We start from the raw sequence: 21,442 nt of genomic DNA on the forward strand, positions 1-21,442 counted from the left end.
TGAACAGAATATTCCTTCTCTCTGCAGTCCCTTTTCTCACAGCCTGTGCTATCCCCCTACCTAAATCCCATTTAGCCCAGCCTGGAGCTCCCTGGAAACTGCAGCAGGAGCATTAATACTTTTCAGACAAAAGTACAGTCTCAAGAATGTACATAGCTCGACAGAACCGAAAGGAATTTCCCCTCCACCCACTCCCACACTGCTGCTGTCTCCGAAATCCCTTTTTTCTTTTATTTTTTTTTTCAAATCCAGCACCAGTTCCTGAACTATTCCCACCTAATTCCAGGCAAGGCAGGGCTGGGAGCTCAGCACAGAGCGACGCACCATTAAATAGGCTGTTGAAACATTTATTTTCTTTTCACTCACCTCTCCAATGTTAAACAACAAACCAGAATCCTACGGTCCCACAGGCCGCAAAGGCCCCACAGGCCTCACGTGCCCCATAGGGCCATACAGGCCCCCTAGACTACACAAACCCCACAGACTTCAAAGGCCTCACCAGCCCTGTGGGCCACACAGGCCCCACAGGCTTCAAAGGCCTCACAGGCCCTACAGGCCAAATGGGCCCCATAGGCCTCATCAACAGGATTCCAAAAGTCATCCTTTTTCCAGTGGTGCTTGTAGAGAATCCAGCATGGATTTGCTTTCCACAGAGTGTTCGGTGTGGTTGGGATTTATTTTTCAGATCTCATAAACGAAGGAGATAACGCGAGGAATCCCTTGGATTCTCCAAGTTAACGTCCAAAGGAGGAATGTGAATTCATCAGGATCACTCAGGATTATGAACACAGGCTTAATTACGTCAGGAAGTGAGACTCTGGATGCACACACTGTATTATTTAATTCCAAACAATTTGAACAAAAGAGTCACCTGGAAAAGAGAGTTTTGCCAATTTACAGGATATGTCTGGGGAAGGTGTTATCTTGCATCTCAATTATTGAAGATCCATTGAATCCATAAGGAACAGGGTTGGACATCATGGCCACAGGAAATTAATGCAATCATTCACGTGGTGACTTACAGAGGGAAGTGTTGGGAACCAGCAATTCCCTTTAATCACCTGATGGTCAAAGTGCCAGGAGGGAGAAGAGCTCTCTGGAATGAGCTTTTCCTGTCCCTATCCCAGGCATTTCCCATCCTGATGTGTTAGAAGCAAGGCCAGGACTCCTGTGGCCAGTGAATCATACAAGTGGATTTCCACCAGGTTCAAAGTTAAACCCTTTGCCCCACCTGCACCTCTCTCAAATACCAAGAATTCCTGATAGCTCTTGTCATGGGATATACACATGGATGCAAATGGCAGCTCCCAAATCACAAAAATCATCCTACAGCAGCAAAGGGTGATGGACGCCAGGCAGGAAAAAAGGGATTTCAGATATCCACTGGAAAAATATCGAGGAAAACTGCTCCAAAATATGACTGCTCTTACACTCACGAGTGATTCTGTCTAGGGATAATTTATCCCTGAAGAAAAGCTCTCTGTGTATATGGAATTCCGGAGGGCAGGCAGCAAAATGATCCAGGAAGTGACAGTGGAAACAAGGTCCTTCTTCCAATTCTGGAGGGAGCAGCTGCCTCACCTCTGCATCCACATCAGCAGGACTGACTCTAAGCTCTCCCAGGGTTTCACCTACAGGCATTCCAACGGTGCTGAGCAATGCTTAGCTGTGTGTGGCAGCTATAAAAAGGGAAGCACAAACAGGTGCCGGGGCAGGAACAACCTGTTGGTCGTGTTGTTCCTGCTGCTCTTGGGTCTGTCCCATCAGCGCAGGCCCAGCATCCCCTTTGTGGGATGTGTCTGCAGTAAATGGAGTTATCCAGGCTATTCTTCCCAGAAAGGACTTGAAAAAAGTGCTAAGAAAACTGCCGGACTGAAACGGAGCTCACGGCTCCCCCTCACCTTTTTGAGATACAATCCCATCCAACTTTTCCCAGCAAAGTGTCCTCTAGGCTCTTCCCACACCTTAACCGCTAAAGCTGGTGTTGGTGAGATGAAACCTGAGCTCTCAACAAAGCCAAATCCTCATCTGCTTTGGGGGAACGAAAATGTGTATATATAAAACCCAAACCTAAGGGGCACTTCCAAGACGATTCCACAGAGAAATCCCGAAGCCTTTGGCTGCTCTGCAAAGCCTTTGGTGGATCTGGACTGTCCACGGCCCTTCTGCAGTTGGGTCCAAGAGAGCCTGAGAATTCATGGAGATTGGTCTGATCGACTACTTGGGGTTCCAGGAGGTCTTTCCTTGTGGCAGCAGAGAGGAGGATCCCACTCCCAAGGGCCTGAAGAGCTTTTCATGGTCTTCAGTAGAAGCTGCTTCCCAGCAAGGAAGTCCCTAAGAATTTAGACTGGAGAACTAGTTCTAGGGGATGAATCTCACACCAACTTCCCACTGCTGCTGGGCTGGGAGATGAGAGCATATGGATACATCACAGTGGCCTCTGGTGCAGTTTATTTACAACAGGAATCAGTGCTGGAGAACACCAGGATATTAACAAGCAGGAAACACACTAGGAGGAAAAAAAGAGAGTGGAAGAAAGATCCCATATTAAAATACAAGTATTCTCTGCAGATTCTGCAATACCCTAAATTGAGCTGCAAAGTCCTTTGTCTTCTCCCTCTCTTCCATCAACCTACACTATATTCTTTCACTGGACTTAAACTATGCAGCTCACAGTCCTGCATTCCTACTGTTTCATCCCCAAAGACATGGGATGAAGGGAGAAAAAAGGAAGAGGTCATGCAGCAATAACTCTTTAGCATTGATAGTCCAATGTCATACATTTTGGGGTTTCCAGCTTTTGTTGGGGAATTCTTAACTAAAAGCAGGAAGACTTCTCAGGATCACTTAAGAAACAGGTTGATTGTACCACTCACCTGAAATATGATCCTAAAACACTTTCTGTGAGGTTTGACTAAGACTTTGAGAGTTTTTCCACTCAACCTTATCAGTCACACCCTTCTCTCACTGCTGATCACATAGGCCTAGCTTCCATAGTTCATTTTTATAGGAAAACACACGGGATAAGTATAGAAAGTCTGGAAAGTGAAGCACACAGCTTTATCTGCCTCATCTCATCAATATTTCTTAGCCAAAGAAGTGTGATGGAAGTTGTTTGCAAGGCCTTGATTACTTAAATAAAATATTATTTAAGCTAAATGCCATAAAATTTGTCATTTTCCTTGCCTGGAAGGTTATAAAGTAAGGAATCAGCTTCGCTCCTCCTCTCCAAGGGGGAGAAATTCAGAGGGACATGAGAAATTCAGAGGGAACACACAAACATCAAATGCATTAATGGTTGTGACTCAGAGCTGTTTGTTTACCTGTGGTTTTTAGCATTATGCCAAAATCCCAACCTCCCACCTTGAGAGCCAAACTGGCAGCAGGAGCAGTTCTGCTCAAGGGCAGCACAGCTCCAGCTTCCATGAATCCTTACCACTGGAATCCTCCGATGGGCTCTGTAAACCTGTGACGGATCAGAAATGTTGCAACAGCTTCAGCAACCTGAGGGAAGGGGGGAAAAAAATTGGGGCAGGATTTAAAGGAGCACAAAGAGAACAAGAAATTCAGGCAATTTTCCAAACCTGCAGCATTCCCAACAACAGTTCACATCCTTGGGGGTCTCTTGCTGAGTCAAGTTTGCCCCTTTAAAACAAGAGCTCTGTACAACATGCTTATATATATATACACAAACATATATATACATACATACATATATATATATATATGTAAAATGCTTCCACCTTGACTCTGACACTGATCTCACAATCAAGAACTGACCAAACTTTTTCTCCACCCTTTTCAGTAATTCTTAAAACAAGGTCTGGTAAAACCTCGGGGCAGCCACAGCTTCTCTGGGCAACCTGTGCCAGGGCCTCCTCACCCTCACAGGGAAGCATTTCTTCCCAATATCCCATCAGTATGTTTAGATAAAAATACCTATTTCAGACTGTGAAATGAAACAGAGAAAGGCTGAGTTTTACACTCACAGCTGTCAGAGCTTTAAAACAGACATGTTCCCAACCGCATTCCTGCTTCTGCGTGAACACTAATTCCAGCAGTGCCCAGAAGCAGCGCTGCTCTGTCAGTCTGAAAGCTGTTTCAGGAACATTTGGTTTCCATTTGGAAAATGTGAGCCACTCAATTCAACAAATCACAGACCAACCCCTAAAGCTGCAGCTTGGTGCACGGGATAGTGGGGAACTGTGTGAAGAAAGCCAGGGATGAGAAATCCACACTGGGAAGAATTAGGTACATCCCGAAGCCAGTATGTAACATCTTAGCCCAGGCTTTCCAGCCAGCTTCAAACTCCAAGCTACTTGTGAAAAGCCAGCTGTGGTGCCAAAAAAAATACCCCTGAAGTATAATCTCTGCTCCATGGTAAAGAACAGATCCCGTTTGCATTTAAGCTGGGAAAGACAGAGTAGTTTCAATGCTATGGTGGGGCTCACCTTGTCTGGAGCATCTTCATGGACTGCGTGGCCACACTGTGGGAGGACTTGCATCTGGAACTTCCCTGTGGATCAAGAGTCAGCACATGGATCTCACATTCTTTGCCAAGAAATCTCACCAAATGCATCTGGCAAAGAGGGACCAGGGAAGGCATGGAAGTCTGGGCAAACTGTGCAACACAAACAGGAGATGGGCTCCAAAGAAAACATGAATCAGCTGCATAATTCATGTTCCCCAAGTGTAACTAGAGCTGGTTCTCAGGAGTTAAAATGAAGCTAAACTTCTCAGAGCCTCTCAATGCAACTCCATTCAGAGCTGGAACTGTTACAAATCTACCTTATAGTAGCATTTATCCTGCTATCCAATACTATTTTCCAGTAGTGGTTGCTCTGGAAAGCTGGGATTGGTTAAAAACCCAGCCCAAATCCCAAAACATTAATGAAGATGCTTAATCTTGGTCTGATGTCTGCCAAAAACACCAGGAAATGGGACAATTTTAGATGGTTGCAGGTGTGCTACATAGGAACATCAGGAATGTAGCTAGAAAGGGGGAATAATGGACTAGAACAATGTGATCCAAGAGAAATGTGGGAGTTCCACTGCTGGAACATTGAACACTGGACTGAACAAAAATTCAGCCTCTTCCTCCTCAACTTCCCCACCTCTCCTCGAGCACAGGAGTTAGAGAACACTTTGGGATGGGTTAATTCTTTAATGCACATTTGTCTGGATATAGACTGTACCCATAGCAACAAGCTGTCCTCCAAACACAGCATTACAGTAAGTCTGGAGTAACAATATTAAATATTTACCTTGCATCTGCCCAATGGTCAGATCTTTATCCAGCCTGTCAACACCTACAATCAAACAAACAGATGTATTGGAGAAAAGCCAGAGAGAACACCACTGCATTTTGAGTGAGGCATTAGCTTGGAAAGCACAAAATAAACACGTCTTCTGCCACCCACCACGAGGACATTTCACTGCTGCACCTCGAGAGTGTGAGGTGACAGGGAAGAAACAGCCAAAAAATCCAAGAGCACATCCCTCTCTAAACTTCAAAGGAGATTTATCTTGGTTACACACTTTACTTCCTACTAAGGTACGAAAAGGGCCTATAGCTGTATCTGACTTTCAGTTGAGAGGTTGAAATCACACCACAGTATTTCAAAAGACATGGAAAAGCTGACATGGAAGAGGTAGGTTTGCTATTCCCAGAGAAACACAGCAGCCAAATGTTGACCCTATTCTCTAAAATACAAGTGGGACATCACTGAACACCTCAACAGGACTGGGAGAGACACCTACCAGCTAAAAGCAAGAGCTTTGGAGTGGGACAGCTCAGGAAGAGGTTGGATAAACCCCTGAACCAGCCATCCCAGTACTTCTCTGTTTTAGCCAGTTCAATCCGCCACGTGTATAAATGTTCCTTCTTTGTCTGCAGGGAGGAGAGAGAGCTCTGCATTAGTGATCAGGGAAACAGCAGGAAGAAAATGAACTCAGGGAGCCACTTGGAAGTGCACATATACATAAAAATACTGGCTCCCTCTGGTGGATCACACATGGCCAGGGGATGACCCTCCCTCCTCCAAATTTCTTTCCAAATCACAGTCCAACTACACGAGTAGGGAACAAAAAAGTCAGCAAGACCTACACCAAGAGCAGAAGAGCCTTCAAGACAAGGGTGAGGGACTCAGGAAAATCAATTTGCTATTTTTTTACTAACACAAATAGCTCACAAATTGTTTGCACATTCAGACTTGGAGTTTTCCATTCCTGGAGTTGCTCCTTTTCAAATCAGAATGATTTCAATAATTACTGGTGTCTACTCTTGTAGGGGAAAGTGAAAACATAGCAAGAAACTCCCCACCTCTGTGTCATCTTCTTTCTTCCTTTTGTTGACAGAGCCTCCCCCTTCCTCATCCTCATCCTCTTCCTCCTCCTCCTCTTCAATAATTCCCTCCACTATGGCTTTAGGACAGTCGGGACTGGCAGCCCCTTCACACCTGTGGAAATAAACGCAGAAACTGATTCCTTGTCAAAAGAAAAAACTCCAAACCCAAACACCCAGAATTCAAACTGTTCAGAAATTTCTCAGGTACTGGGTGAAAAAAAAAACCCTCAAATTTAGAAGGAGCTGTGGATGAAAGACTGGGATTGAGTGAATGTGCAGCACATGTATCCCTGGGCAAACAGAAATGCCAACAGCTCCTTAGATGAGGCAGAAGTTGTCAAAAAACCAACTTAAGCTTTTCTTAAGGGAGTGTGAGACATTTGTAAAGGTTTCAGGTATGTCAAGGATTCAAGTGCCACGAGCAGGTTACTCTGATCCATCCCCAAATCCACCTCAGATCACTCCTCAGGTAACACTTATTTCTTAAGGTGTGTAGAAAGGCAGGAAAATCAAGGAACACACAACAGTTAAACTTTCTTAAACACAGTGAATTTTTTTTAAATCTTTGTGGGTTTTGCTCAAAGAAATTTTCCCTTTCACATGCACTCATGTAGCAAATGTTTATTGTAAAACAGACTAGATGACTTTAAGAGCTCTAAAAAAATAAATAAATAAAATAACCCAAAAGCAACCTACTGTTTGACTTGACCGACCATAGAAACTCTGGCAGATTCGAGATTTCTTATTTGTCCACTTTTTACACTAGAAAAAAAAAATAATAGGAGAGAAATATTTACTGAAGAGATTCAGGAACCAGCAGGCCCAGAAACATAAGTAAATTCCCTGCACAGTTCAAGATTTCCTCAAACCATTCCCAAACCCTGTTCTCAGAAGGAATTTGGAGTGGCTTGTGCTAAATGTCAACTTCAACCACCCCCACCCCATTGTCACTGTAACTGTGAAATTAAGATTCATGTGGGAAAAGTGCTGGTGGGGAAACAAGGAAGACAAGTGATTTTAGAGACTAATCCATCCCTTACCTCCACTCAATGGCATTTTCAAGTGACTTGAAAGTTTTGGGACGACTTCTCAGGAAGTTCTGCATGCTGTTCAATGCATCCATGGCTGTTCCTAAAAGCAAGTATTACAGCTTTGTGGCATCTGATGAAATCATTGCCACATCCCTTTATACAGAACTGGCTGCAACACCTTCAGAGAGAGCTGGAGCTCCCAGGGGATTTAATGTTGTTAAGGCAAGTACAGCGTTCCTAAGCCAATGGTCATTAGTGGAAAATCAGTATTTGAAAAGGTAGGACATTCAGATAGTAAGATAAGAAGGAATCATTAATTAGCACCAGGCATTATAGGAAAAGCCACCCTTTTCCCCACTAAAAAGAAAGAATTTCAAAGTAATTAGCAGAAAAAAAGTGAACAAGAGAAAAGGAAAAGGAAGAAGGGAGAAGAAGGGAGGGTCACACAGGAAAGATTTTTGTGCGGGCAGGACTTTTTAGGAGGACAGAAAACTGGGCAAAACTTTCTGTATCCGGGGGATTTGGGGCTAAAGGAAAAAGTAGAAGGGGTAAGCCCACCCAAAGGGGTGGCAGGCCATCTGAGGGAACTCACACTCACCTTCCACGACATCGATCATGCACAGCCCCAGCAGACTCGGCACCAGGTTTGCCACCGCCGTGTGCACCGCGATGGCCCCCCCCATGCTGTGCCCTATCAGCATGATGGGCGGGGGCAGGTCCCCGTACAGAGCTTCCACCACATTCCCAACGTCTCTGCCAGGGGGAGAGCAAACCAGGGTTGGCATCTCCATCTCATTTAGAAGGTACCCATTTAAAAGATACCCGTTTAAAAGAAATTTGAGCAACCCACTCCACTGGAAGGTGTCCCTACCCACGAGGAGATGAGCTTTAAGGTTCCTCCCAACCCAAATTTTGTGATTCCCCAAGGAAATCATTTTAGGTTGACATTTGCTGGTGGGAATGTTAAATAAAAGGCGAGGAAAAAGTTGTCAAAATCTCTTGCGTGGAAGCACAGGGCAAGAAATTCATTGTTCTGAAAGAAGAACTGTTTGGAATTAGAGGGAGGAAATAACCGACCCAACTGACTACGGCAAAGATGAACAACATTGGGCATGAGCAAAAAGACTGACTCTCTACGAGCACAGATATCACAAGGCAAGGGACAATTTCCCCATCTTTTCCATAAGGAACCTTCTTAATCTGAAGCTGTGACTTCTTGACACTTTCCCAGGATGGGAAAGCTGGATGATGTGATCCTCAACCCCCTAAAACAGCAGCAGAGCTAAGGGTTGAAATCTACGGAAGAGCACTGTAGTTTAAAGACATCCCAGTTTCTTTCCTGACTATAACCATTCCAAGGAGCCTGAGCACTGAGCAGTACTGAAAACACAAAAGAAGGGAAAAAATAGGTTGACTGGCTTGTTTGCTCTGCTAGAGAAAACTGCTCGAGGATTTGATTTAAAAGAGTAAGCATAAAGCCAGCACTAATTTAAGACTCCTATTTAAAAGATATTTAGGATTAACTTGCAAGCTCATTGCTAAGAGAAGGGAAAGATTTGAAAACAAAAGGGACTTGTTTTCCCCACACAGTGGTGCTGCTCTGGATCGAAAACATTCTAATTATTTCATCCGGCATGTCCTCAGGACAGTAACACATCAGGGCCTGACAAGGCATAAGCAGCAGGAATAAGGTACACAATGGAAGTCAGAATCCATTTCACACATGGCCTCCCCACAACAAACCAAGTGGATTTGTCCATGGGAAGGTTACAAAATCCTTCGTGATTTAACTGTAGGGGTAGCAAAGAGTCTCTTTGTACTAAACACGGGCAGAGCATAATGTGCTTTACAGTGGGTATTTGCTTTTCTTACAGTTTTGTCAAGAGGGGGATTTGCATACCAAAGCAGGTCGTGGTAGTTGGAAAAAGCAACCCTCTCTATGCTTGAAAAATCTCGGTCTGTGACCCAGACTTTGAGGGTGCCACCAGTCCAAGGTGGGTCCGCTCTGAACACTTGCTCCAGAAGCTGAGGGAGAGCCAAACTGGTGATTTCAGGCTAAAATCTCCCCAGGAATCTCCAAGGAAAGCATTCTCCTACTATTAAAATCTCTCTAGCAAGTGTTGTAGGTTTAAAGCGCTCTCTGATGAGGAGCCACTGAGTGAACTGAGGGAACCCCAAGAATGGCTCCATTTTGGAATCTGACTTCAAACTGTCCCAAAAAGGAAGGAAACTGTCCCAAAAAGGAAGGAAAAGATGGGATAACTACCAGAATCACATTAAATGAAACCTCCCAGCTGTCTGAATGAATGTTTTATATCTTCAAGTAGTTTACTGTTCAAGGAAAGAAAATAAGAGGTTTGTGAAAAGAGAAATGAGCATAAACTTCCTTACTTGGACATAGTCTCTGCAGACAGATCTTCAGGATTCCTAACTTTTGTTTCTCCTAGAAAAGAAAAAAAAAACAAACCCAAGTTAAATGCACTTCAGTTGAAAACCTTCAGGCTCTCTCAGGACTTAGAGCAGGGAGTGTACAAAGCTTTTTGGCACAGAAACTAACAGTGAGTCTACTGTACCGAACATGAATAATTAAGAAACACAGAATTAATAGGAACAGTTATTGCGCTATGGGTTGGAAATACTGCCCATAACTGTGCTGTATTTGCAACGTATCCTAAAATTAAAGAACAGCCCTTATTTCTCATGGTAAAAATCACCTATAGGTCATGGAAAGAGAAAGGAGGGAGCTGGTGGAAGGAACAAATCCACCAGTGCCTTGCACAGAAGTTCAGGGAGTCTCAGCTCCTGGCAGAAGCCACTTTTCCATCCCCGCTTCTGAATAAAAATTGGGATGCCTTAAAATGCTTTCTTAGTCATTTTGGGAGGAATTCACTACATCTTTAAAAAAACAGGGAGCGTAACACACCGATGTGATCCCAGGTTTATTTATCTGACTTACCATGGCCTCGGAGATCCAAAGCCACGATCCTACACTGGATCCTGTTAATGATTGCAGACTGCAAGGAGGCACAGAGAGTGTGGGATTAGTGACATCAAGCACTCCCTAAAAACCCTTCATTGCCAACAAAGTGGTTGAACCCACATTGGACAAGGTGTTAGAGTGAGTAAGCAAGACTGTTCCATAAAATTATCCTTAATAAACCAAAAGCTCCATCCTTGCTACTGCTAACGAGGACATTTATTTCCCTGGGCATCAAACATTATAAACATTCATCAGATCATGAATTCAAGCTCTGCAGCACCTCTGAAAACTAAAACAGCAGTGGGATTATGGACACCAAAGGTATTCCCTCCCTCTCCAAGCTCCAGATGGTACAGAATTAACTCCTGGTTGCATGGCTGACATGAAGATGAAGCAGCTGCTTTGCAGCACATGTTCCATTTGCTCTCAAACAATAGAATTTTACAGGCTGAAATGTATAAAAACTGATTAGTCCAAAGAGGTCAGAGGAAACAAGTGAGGAATTTTTTTTAAGGTAAAGTAGGCTCTATTTGTCCCTGGCAGATCAATTTAACTAAGTTATTTGAGGTATCACAGAGATTAAGTGGCATTCTTTGTTGACAGGAAGACCTCTGTGTTAAGCAATCATTGATTATTTAAATAAAAGCCCTGCAGGAATGAGGAAATTTGCTGAGGAATTCTTAATAGAACCACCCACATAAATGCCAAAAGCTCCCCAACTCTTTTATTTTGATTTTTCAGTTATTCAGCTCCTAAATAGCTGCAGCAGTTGCTCTTCCAAAACCCACTGAATCCAGAAGTCAATTTATTCCAGCCCCTAAAGACACTGCAAACCCACCATCTGCAAGGTGCTGATGCACCATAGCAATAATTTAACAGAGGTCTGCTGCTAAAAATCAGACTATTGTTAGTAGGCAGCAAGGAAAGAGGATCATGGTGTGATGTGAGAAAGTGGAAGGATTTCCAGTGCCCTGAGTTTTATCCAAATCTATCCAGACTCATCACCAAGAAGTTCCCTGCTCAATAAGCAAGAGCAAAGAGGAACACATTGTTCCTGCAGGTTGTTATTTTATTTATAGATGGTTACCCTCAATGCTTCTCAAATTGTGTTGTTTTTATTTTGAAGGAGGGGTTTGGGTTGGTTTTTATAAGCTCTGGTTCATCCCAAACATTTAAAACTTGATTGTTTAGGACAAATTCATTCCAAAATGCACGAAGGACATAATTTTGTAGCAGGTGTTAAAACAAACAAATATTACAGACACCAAAATTACAGCCCAGTTCGAAAAGCATTTTCTGGTATGTCCCATCATATTATAAGATAGTTTCTGGTTGGATCATCAAGATCACTCAACAATCCTGCTGGGAATTTAAGAGCAACGACTCCAGCAAAATGGTCATTCTTGGCAGTCTTTAAGCAGAGATTGAAATGAGGAAGTCACCAACACCTCATTAAATTCCTAAAAGGTATTAAATGGGAACAAAGGCACAAGGAAAACATGGAGGTGTTGCATTTCCATGGAAGTCGTCCTATTATTTGTTAAGGACACCATAGAGCTCAAAGAGTTGCTGGATTGAAAAGGTCCTAAATAAACATCCCACACTGCAAGTGATTTTTACTTTATTTGAAGTCTTTACTTTTCTTCCTTAACTCCATTTTTCAAAGGGAATGGGTGGGATGGAGGAATTCTGGCCTAGTCAGTCCCCACAGCCACTCCTGGTTGGCACCACCTCAGTTTTTGTTCCAGAGAGTTTCAGAGAGCGGTTTGAGTAGCAAATGAGGTTTTTCAGCAGGACCTCAACCACGTAAAGATAATATTGTTATTATCTTTTCTAACATTGTTTTCCTGTGTTTCCCAGAGCTGAATCCACACTCATACAGCTACATTTCCACACACATTTGTTTCTCTCAAGCAGCAGCTTTACTTACAGTAAACACAGCCCAGGACAGGGCAGAGTGGCCTCCACCGTGTAACAGCAGCAGGACAGGCCCCTCCAACCCGCTTTTGTAAATTCGAAAAGTGTATGAACAGTTAAGGGCATTCCAGAGGGTTACTCAGAGTCACTTGGATGTATTTTGGAGCCTGCAATTCCCAACACTGTTTCGTTTCTACCCTTGTGTACTCATTTTCCCCTCTGATCATGTTCAAGCATTACCCAGACAAAACTGAATTTAAGCTTCAGGAGTTGTTTTCCGGCTGCCCAGTTTTTCTCCTCCCTGTAATTCCCACATTTCCCACCCACACCCTTTTCCCCCTGTGCACAAAAGTGAATTGGACAATGGAGAAAAAACCAGAAAGCCACTAAGCTGACACAGGGACTGGAGTCCCTCTGCTCTGGAGTCAGGCTGGGAGAACAGGGGGTGTTCAGCCTGGAGGAGAAAAGGTTCCAGGGAGACCTCAGAATCCCTTCCAGTGCCTAAAGGGGCTCCAAGAGAGCTGGAGAGGGATTTTGGTCAAGGACCTGGAGGAACAGGACAAGGGGGAATGGCTTCTCACTGCCACAGGGCACTGTCAGAGGGGATATTGGGAAGAAATTCTTCCCTGTGATGTTGGGGAGGCCTTGGCACAGGTTGCCAAGAGAAGCTGTGGATGCCCCATCCCTGGAAGTGTTCCAGGTCAGGTTGGACGGGGCTTGGAGCAACCTGGTCTAGTGGGAGGTGTCCCTGCCCATGGCAGGGGGTGGAACTGGATGAGCTTTAAGGTTCCTCCCAGCCCAAATTACTCCAGCAGGTCAGTGGAGCAGAGCACAGGGTACCAACCCACCCATTAATTCAGCTGCTTCCAGAGTTCACATCTGCCCAAAACCTTTCAAATTAAACTGAAGCTTCTCTAAAGGGAGCAGAAAAAATCCCAAACAACTTAAGATTTGCTTAAATTTGGGATGTTTATAGGCACAACCTATCCAAATAGACCTATTATGCTTTTAATCTCATATCGGGGCCTCAGAGGACTGCACATTAAACACAGCCAAGGTGTACATCACGAATCATGGAATCGTCATGGAATCACAGAATGTTTTGGGTTGGAAGGGACCTTACAGCTCACCCAGTTCCATGGGTAGGGACACCTCCCACTAGACCAGGTTGCTCCATGCCCCGTCCAACCTGGCCTGGAATCCTTTCGAGGGTTGGGGCATGAAGAATCCATGGGATCAACTGGACAAATCAGTAATGACAAGCTGAGCAAAACAACAAGGAGAGAGAATTCTCTCATTTCAAAGCATCATATGCTACTGGAATTATAGGAGTAATTACTAAATTGGTATTTGGACAGAAATAGCCTGAAAGGTTGTTTTTCCTAATCGTGGAGAAGAAACAGTTGCAGAAAAAAACCTGGCTGGCATTGCCAGAAGACTCTGATGGCATCACCACCTCGGTCCAAAATTTGGAAGTACTTATCTGTGCTGATGTCGAGGTTGACCTGTTGTCCTGCTAATTGTTAATTAAAAAAAAAAAATTAATAAACAGCTTTGAATCTTATTGGGTTTGAATTATGGGAACCTGCTGAGTGTTTCCCTGCAAAAAACAGTATTGAGCTGTTGGAAATACTCCTTTTAAATGACTGATGACTAAAGAAACAACGGCCTTCCCGGAACAGTTTAAAAGGGACAGTTCTAGCACGGAGCCCTGCAAGGGACATAATGGAGGATGAGAAGAAACACATGAAAAAACTGAAGAGAATCCCAATAAACATGTGATGCCACCCCAGTCTCTGAGATTATGACAAGTGAAATCTGCGAAATAAAAGGATATATCCTTGCCAGTGTCGTTTTCCACCACCACGTCCTCCATAGATTCAAAGTACTGGCTCCAAAGCACTGGTGAAAAATCCCTCTTTCTTCCAGGGCTGCAAGACAGAAAAAAAAAATCCCTGAGAAAGGAGTTATTTTTAAAATCTTCCACTGCAATTGGCATCCAGGCTTCCCTCCATCCACTGAAGAGAACACGTTGGTGTTATGCAACAGTTCAGGACTGGAAGTGAAATTCCCACACAACAATATTAAGAATTTTATGGTCAGTGAGGAAATCCTTCCTTTTTTCCCCTAATTGTTACTGTTGTTGAGGAGAACTCGTGGAAACACAGAGAGAAGAGTATTTTCCTCATCAAATAATTTAGACTACACTAAGCCAAGGGAAAATAAAAGGAGCACGGAATACAGAGATGCCATCCCAGTACAACCTCCCACTTTGCAGGTGCTTCAAAACAGAATCAAAAGTCATTAAATACTTTGTATTTATGACACTTTGCGTTAAATACTTTGTAATTTTGCTCTGGCCTTGAGGCAAACATGACACTGGCATGGTTGGGAGTATTCCAGAGCCTGGAACACAGGAAGCCATCCCAAATTTATGACTCAGTCTGTGAATCATAATTTAAAAAGAAAAGAATATGTTGTTCTCAGAAGTCACCTTGACCCACAGTATTGAAAAGTAGTGTCAGATATTTACTGAAGGTTATTAATTTACCACCTACTACCTAGCACACATTCCTAGAAATCCCCCCTAATTTTTGGAAGAAGTAACATTCAAATAGAAAGTCAACCTGTTTCAAAGGCTGGTGGAAAAACTATGCATAGAATTTAAGAGCACGGTATAAATGAAAATAATTTATAATTTATGAATTACATTTTAAATTTAATTTCTAAATTAATTTTAAAATTTAATTTATAAATTAAAAACACTGCTGGAAGCAGAATAAAAAAAATCCACCCACCAGGTTTAATTTCACAGCAGCAAGTTTTAATTACAGTTAAAGTGTTGCGGAATTTATTGCGACAGTCAAAAATCTGCTATATTTGTAAAGAGTATTTAAAATGGGAGGTAGAGCAACATCAGGAACGTGAAGGGAAGAGAGAAAACAATTAATTAATTTTGTGCTTCTACATCTATCCTGCCTCAGTTAAGGACCATGGGAAAACATCATTATAAAATGGAACAAACACTCCTCAAAATGCTGTTTTCCATGTCCTTAGAGCTCTACAGGCAATTTCCTGGGAATCTGACAATATCCTATCCTAAAAATACTTCATTAGGAAGGATGCTTTCAAGTCTAGCAATGCAGGTAAAACATATTGAGACTATATTTATTAAAATAAAAATTAAATAAATTTTAAAGGGTAGGATTTTTAAAAACTATTTTAAATTAAGGATCATAAGAACAAAACTGTGTAACACAGATGCTGGTAGAGTATTTCCACACCAGGATGGTGGACTTGGAGTGGTGAAAAACTAGGATATCAATGTTGCTACCTGTGGCCCCTTCAAGTCTAGGAATTACCTTTGGTCTTTTCGTATAACCTGGTGTCTTCTCCTACATACTCAGGGAATAATAACTGAACAAAGGCAACAAACACCCCCCTGGTTTTCCCAGGAAAACACTTCCAAACTGTGAATTGCAGTCGTTATTCCCCACCTCCTCTTTGCAATAATTTCTGCTGCAGTTTTTTGGTGGTTACATCACAAAGCACTGCAACAAATTACCCCTTAAAACGAGCTGCTCCTGCAGCACTAATGTCAGGGCGTATCCAGCACTCTATGGAATGCAATCCCCCTAAATTATCACTAGGCCTGTGGACATCCCATAAACCAACTCTCAAAGGTGCCCAGTTGCAAAAAAAAAAAAGCAATTTATTTTTCAAGAGGTGCAGCTGTGCCCTCTCCTTGTATCCCCATTTCCAACAAAAAGCTCCGCAATCAGAATTTTCCTGATGACTCAGTTGATGCAAAATCTGGTTCTCGGGCTGGTATTTACTCAGGAAGGCTAAAAGAGTAGGGCTTAATTTTGGAAGTGGCATAATTAGGCTGCATTCGAGCCCAGGATGAGTAACTGCACCATTTTAACTGTGCTTTTGCACTTCAGCTCATCTGGGGGAAGAAAACAGGCAGCACAGAATATTAAAATCCAGCATGGGCGTGAGGGGTGAAAGACCTTCCCAGCAGAGAAATGCCCGTGGAAGGAAATTTCTCCTGAATTCACGGCTTCCTAAGGAAATAGAACAGAACAGGCAAAGCAGCTTCTGGATTTTGTAGAAATAGAACTCCTATTTCCCCTCGTATTTCTAGAATTTGAAACATAAACCCACTGCTTCCTGAATTCCAGGACCAAATTCCTACTGTGGGTTTCCAGGCTTTCTGTCAAACTTTAGTTAAATAAAATGGGGAGTCACCTACGTAAATCCAGAAAATATTAATCTCTTTTACTGCCTCAGCTTAATCTCATGCTCTGATCAAAAAAAATATATCACATTCAAACCTTAATTTTTCCCCTGGAAGCCATCCCAGCTCTGCTCATGTGCTCTCTCCACACCATTCTGGTTCTTTCTGGAGGTGCAGAGAACTTCTCAAGGCCTGGATGAATTCCCTTCTCCCGTTTTTGAATAGGTAAGAAATAAATTCCACCACCCTTTGAAAATGCAGCATTTCAGCTGCAGCCAAACTTTTCACAGTGTGTTTGTTACAGCTGGATTTCGGTTTGATTTTCCTGAGGAAGTCCAAGTGATAAGGAAATATCATCATGTGGTTACACCCCTTCCAACGTAATCCATAAACCTGGTCAACAGCAGGAACTCCTGGGAACCACCTTTATCGTGATAGCAGAAATTTCAAGGGAATTCTCTTATCCATAGGGGAGGAAGGACATGGGGAAGCTCCTGATTATGCCATGGAAGAGTTCTGGCTGTATGACAAATTACTGAATTTTTCTGGAAGAAGGGTTATAAGATGGACAGCCAGGGAATCCATAAATACGTGGGAGATGCATGAAATCACACAACTCCTCAGTAGCACAAATTTGGGATATTTAGCCTCAAAATTAACGACAATAAAAAGCAAGAAGTGAACTTTTTGCTGCTGCACACCGAGGCCACAAGACCAAGCTGCAATGACACAAAATACCTCACAGATGGCAGCGGGCTCAGGATCTGCCCCAAACAGCAAATCCCAGGGTTTTACCATTCAAACAGATCTTTAAGCACTCGAGGCTGCCATGGGGAATACGAAGCGCAGCACTAACCAAAATCACCAAAACCTGCAGCTGGATCGATAAATTAAGGGCACAACTGGAAGAGGACCTGGAGAAGTACAGAAATAATCCAGACTGGAAAATGGGGCATAGAGTAAGAAGCTTTACAGGGATGGGTAAATTAAATTAACTCAGAAGTTGCTTGGATTGAAGGGGATTTTTTGCTTGTTTTCCCAAACAGATGATTTGAGAGACCCTGAAGAACCTGGTATCAGTCTCAAGCCTCTTAGACTGGCCTGGAGCAGCTCTTTCTCTCAGAAAAAGGTTTCCCAGTTCCTGGGAGCACGGATACACAATCCCTGGACCACAGAACAAACCTGTGAGGCTTCTTCTCCATCCTCCCTGGGAATAGATCCAGCTTTTCAGAGAATTCCAGACTGATTTGGGTTGGGAGGGACCTTAAAGCCCATCCCATTCCAACTCCCTGTTACCCCTACCTTCCATTGGTCCAAACCCTGCCCAACCCGGCCTTGAGCACTTCCAAGGATGAGTATTTTTGTGTCTCCTTCCATTTCTGACAGCAGCGATCCAACACTAAAATTTCCAAGCAGGAGGCAGGCAGATGGTAATACCACAACAAATCCATGGAGAGTAGCTCAGGAATTGCAAGAGGTATCCATGAAACCAAAGCTGAGCCCTTCCCTGGGAACTCGCCCTACTGATGGATTTAGGCAGTTTCAAGTTCACCTTCAACTTCCACAAGAGTTAACACCTCCAGGGAAAACCTTAATAGTTGTGTGACAAACATGGAATATCTGGGGAAAAGATTCAACAAGAATTCCTATGTTTGTTTGCAAGGGAATTGGAGCAGAAAGTGAAGAGGACCCGGGAATTAAAAACTATTGTCACCTCTGATGCAAATACATAATTTAAAACAAAATACCTCCGAGCAATTCTGAAACATAAAATAACCTCCGATTTAACACTGACACCCCTCCCCCCAAAGGGCAGAATAAATGTGGAGTTCTCCACAAAATCCCAAGTGACCACGGGGGGTGGAAAACATTTCTCCTGAGAAAAGAACGAGTATCTTTGATTTTGAATTTATCCAGAGCTGCCTTTTTTTAGCACAACACACACTCAAAATTCAAAATTAGAAGCGCACCCATCGAACAGCTGCTGTGGGTTTGCACCTTCCTATGCTGAAGCAACATTTTGCTGACCAAATGTTTGAACTGACACAACTAATGAGTGCTTTTTAAAGGATCCAGCAAACCAAACCAGAAATGGGTGCCGCAGAATAATTTTTCTGGAACGATCCTTAAACTCTAGCACGTTAAGCTGGAATTACAGAACACACCCCGGGCACCTTCTGCAGCTCTTTTATCCCACTGTGCAGCGCTGGTTTGTACTGAACTGAACCTTGGAAGGATAAACTCAGCCTAAGATAAACTCTATCCCACTTTTTCTTGGCTCCTTTCCATACAAGCCACAAGCCCCTCTGGATGAGGCCATTCCATGTTGGATGTGCAATGGGAATGGAAACCAAAAATACAACTGTGCCACGCAACACAACATTGTTATGGACTACTCCCTGCTGCTTCCAAAGGGAAGAATTCCAGGGGAATTCTTGATCCTTAACCACAACGCCAGGTTTCATATCAGTGCTCTAAGGAAATATTTGAAAGGGAAAAAAGAGGTTTATAGGACAACAGAAAGCAAATTTTCCTTCATAATCCCCTAATGGTGTTTCAAAACCCTCCAAAGTGCAGCAAGACTGGAAGAACTACATAAATTAATATATAATATTGCTACTAATGAGCATAAATATCTCTAAATTGAAAAAAAAAAAAAACACACAGGTATCTATAAAACCATTCGAAAAATCCCTGGAAATGCCCATTAGGAGCTGTTTGTTTACCTGCAATGAGCAAACGAAGCAACAAATATATGGGGGGGATGATTTGTCTGCACCTCATTAAGTCAGTAACTTAAATGCCTTTAGTTTTGTCAGGTTTTCTAACAAAAATTATCACAAGGGTTGGATGGGGTGTTGACAAAGTTAAGAGAGCATGAAACCTGTATAAAGCACACTCAAAAACACACAGAATAGCTGTGAGGGACGAGTTAACAAGAGGAAGAGTTAAAAACTTAATTTCTTCATCTAAACCAGGAAAGCTGTGCTCGGCAGACTTTGCTTGGTGAAGCCTGTTCTGACCAGAGCCAGCAAGATTAAATAATATATTTAACACTGAGTCTAACTTAGTATGTCCACGTAGCCCTCAGCACAGCCCTGTGAAATCCAAGTCTCCCCACAACACAAACTGGGGAATTGGGAGCTTTGTGGCTTGTTTACAGCCCCACATTTCAACACACCATAAGGAAACTCTTAATTCAGGTAACCAAGGGCCACAGGAGAGCAGACAACAGTCCTGAAAGAGAGAGAGTCATTCAAGCTCACTAATTTTCTAATTTCTAGGCATATCACCTAAAGGAACCCTTAAACACACCTGTTTTGCTTAACCTGAAGGCCGTGCCAGTAAACACTCAGGTGAAGCTTCGCTTTAAAATAATTCACATTAAAATAAAGCACTGTTTGATGAAGATTTGGCAGCATTAATTCGTGTCCTAACAACATCAATTGCATTCCATCCATCCAAGTATAATCAATGGATACCCAAAAAATATGGATGGAAATACAAAAATAATGAGATGTGAACCAACCTTTTAAAACTCTGCTTTAAAGGAGAGTAAAATTATCCTCTCCCATCCATAAATACTCCAACAGCTTATTTCCATTTTTCCAATAATTTCCATTATTTCTTTTAGTTGTCTGATTTCCTGCATCAAAGCAGGTTTCCTACGGGAATTGTAGGATATTTTTATCCTCCTAATGGAGCAAGAATCTTGCAGAGGTCCTGAGGTGGAGAGCACCAGAGCACTAACCCCTGGTCTCTGTCACAAGCCAGACCTCAAATTCCATATTCTCACATCCCTGAAAACACATTTTCTCCAGATTTAATAAAACCTCAGTTTTTCTGATTAATTAAGTTAGTCAAAGCCTCCATATTTTAAATCTGCACCATCCCTGCCAGCTTCCTTTGCTTCCCTCTGCACCTGGAACCCCCCTCCCTCCAAACCAACCTGCTGCAAGGTCCTGGTTTTTCTCCTCACACCACAACAAGCTCCTTCCTCACACCTTTGGAGGCAGAATCAGGAAATTCCCTTTAGGAGTATCCCGTTTGCATTTTCCCTCTCTGACTCAGGGAATAAGGGTTGTTCTTGCCCATTCTATCCTTTCTATTTGCCATCTACGTCCTTAAGTCAAACTTCTCCCACAGCTCCCAGAATGTGCTCTCAACTCATGCTCGAAATATTTAAGAGTATGCCCGATTTTCCATCACCTGGAGCAGGGATTTAAGTCCCTAGGCAGAGCTCACCTACTTCACAGGGATACCTGCTGCTGAGAAATCCCATCTCATAGAATCACAGAACACCCTGAGTTGGAAAAAGGGACCCACCATAAGGATCATCAAAGTCCAACTCCGATTTAAGAACCCAATTCCCAAAAATTCTAACACACTTCTCTCCCCCAGCCACACTCTGAGGTACCAGCTGGGCAAGGTTCTCGGCCCTCCCTCCCAAAACTGATGGCAAAATGATTCGAAGGAAAGGCCTGGAGAGCAATCCCGAGAGGTGTCAGCTCTGAGGATACTCCAGGCAGGGCCACCTTAGCCCGTTGTGGCTGGAGAAGCCTGATCCAGGTGCTGCTCGCCCTGGAGCACTGGGAAGCAGGGCCATCCCTCCCTCCAGATCCCCAGTATGAGCCCCCTCTGCCTCCAGACCCCCCCAAAAGGACCATCCCTCCCTCTAGACCCAGAATGAGGAGCCCTTCTTCCAGATGCCCAAATAACAACGACCCCTCCCTCCAAAAAATGGGCACTCCTCCCAATACGACCACCCCTCCCACGAGACCCCCAAAACGAAGCACCCTTCCCTCCAGACCCCCCAATCCGCCCCTCCAGACCCTGCAAGTACGAGCCCCCCTCCCTCCAAACTCCCACAATAACGAGCCTCCGTCCTTCCAGATCACCCAAAAATGATCCTACTTCCCTCCAGACCC

General features: G+C 43.4%; 1 protein-coding gene across 1 annotated transcript in view; it reads right to left on the reverse strand.

Moving 5' to 3' along the window:
* Window positions 1-244: 244 nt before the first annotated feature.
* The window catches only part of PPME1 (protein phosphatase methylesterase 1), a 21,979-nt gene continuing 781 nt past the window's right edge, over window positions 245-21,442 (reverse strand). The window contains exons 2-14 of the mRNA XM_027902968.1: window positions 14,112-14,205; window positions 12,288-12,380; window positions 10,334-10,391; window positions 9,769-9,820; window positions 7,976-8,130; window positions 7,387-7,477; window positions 7,043-7,108; window positions 6,323-6,458; window positions 5,761-5,890; window positions 5,265-5,309; window positions 4,452-4,516; window positions 3,437-3,504; window positions 245-2,509 (exon numbers count right to left, since the gene is read on the reverse strand). Of these exons, the coding sequence (XP_027758769.1) occupies window positions 2,491-2,509; window positions 3,437-3,504; window positions 4,452-4,516; window positions 5,265-5,309; window positions 5,761-5,890; window positions 6,323-6,458; window positions 7,043-7,108; window positions 7,387-7,477; window positions 7,976-8,130; window positions 9,769-9,820; window positions 10,334-10,391; window positions 12,288-12,380; window positions 14,112-14,205 (1,072 nt within the window). The 3' untranslated portion in view covers window positions 245-2,490. The remainder of the gene's footprint in view (window positions 2,510-3,436; window positions 3,505-4,451; window positions 4,517-5,264; window positions 5,310-5,760; window positions 5,891-6,322; window positions 6,459-7,042; window positions 7,109-7,386; window positions 7,478-7,975; window positions 8,131-9,768; window positions 9,821-10,333; window positions 10,392-12,287; window positions 12,381-14,111; window positions 14,206-21,442) is intronic.

This window comes from Empidonax traillii, unplaced genomic scaffold, assembly GCF_003031625.1.
Source record: "Empidonax traillii isolate 1590-97213 ecotype Southwest subspecies unplaced genomic scaffold, ASM303162v1 scaffold924:size238212, whole genome shotgun sequence".
NCBI lineage: Eukaryota > Metazoa > Chordata > Aves > Passeriformes > Tyrannidae > Empidonax > Empidonax traillii.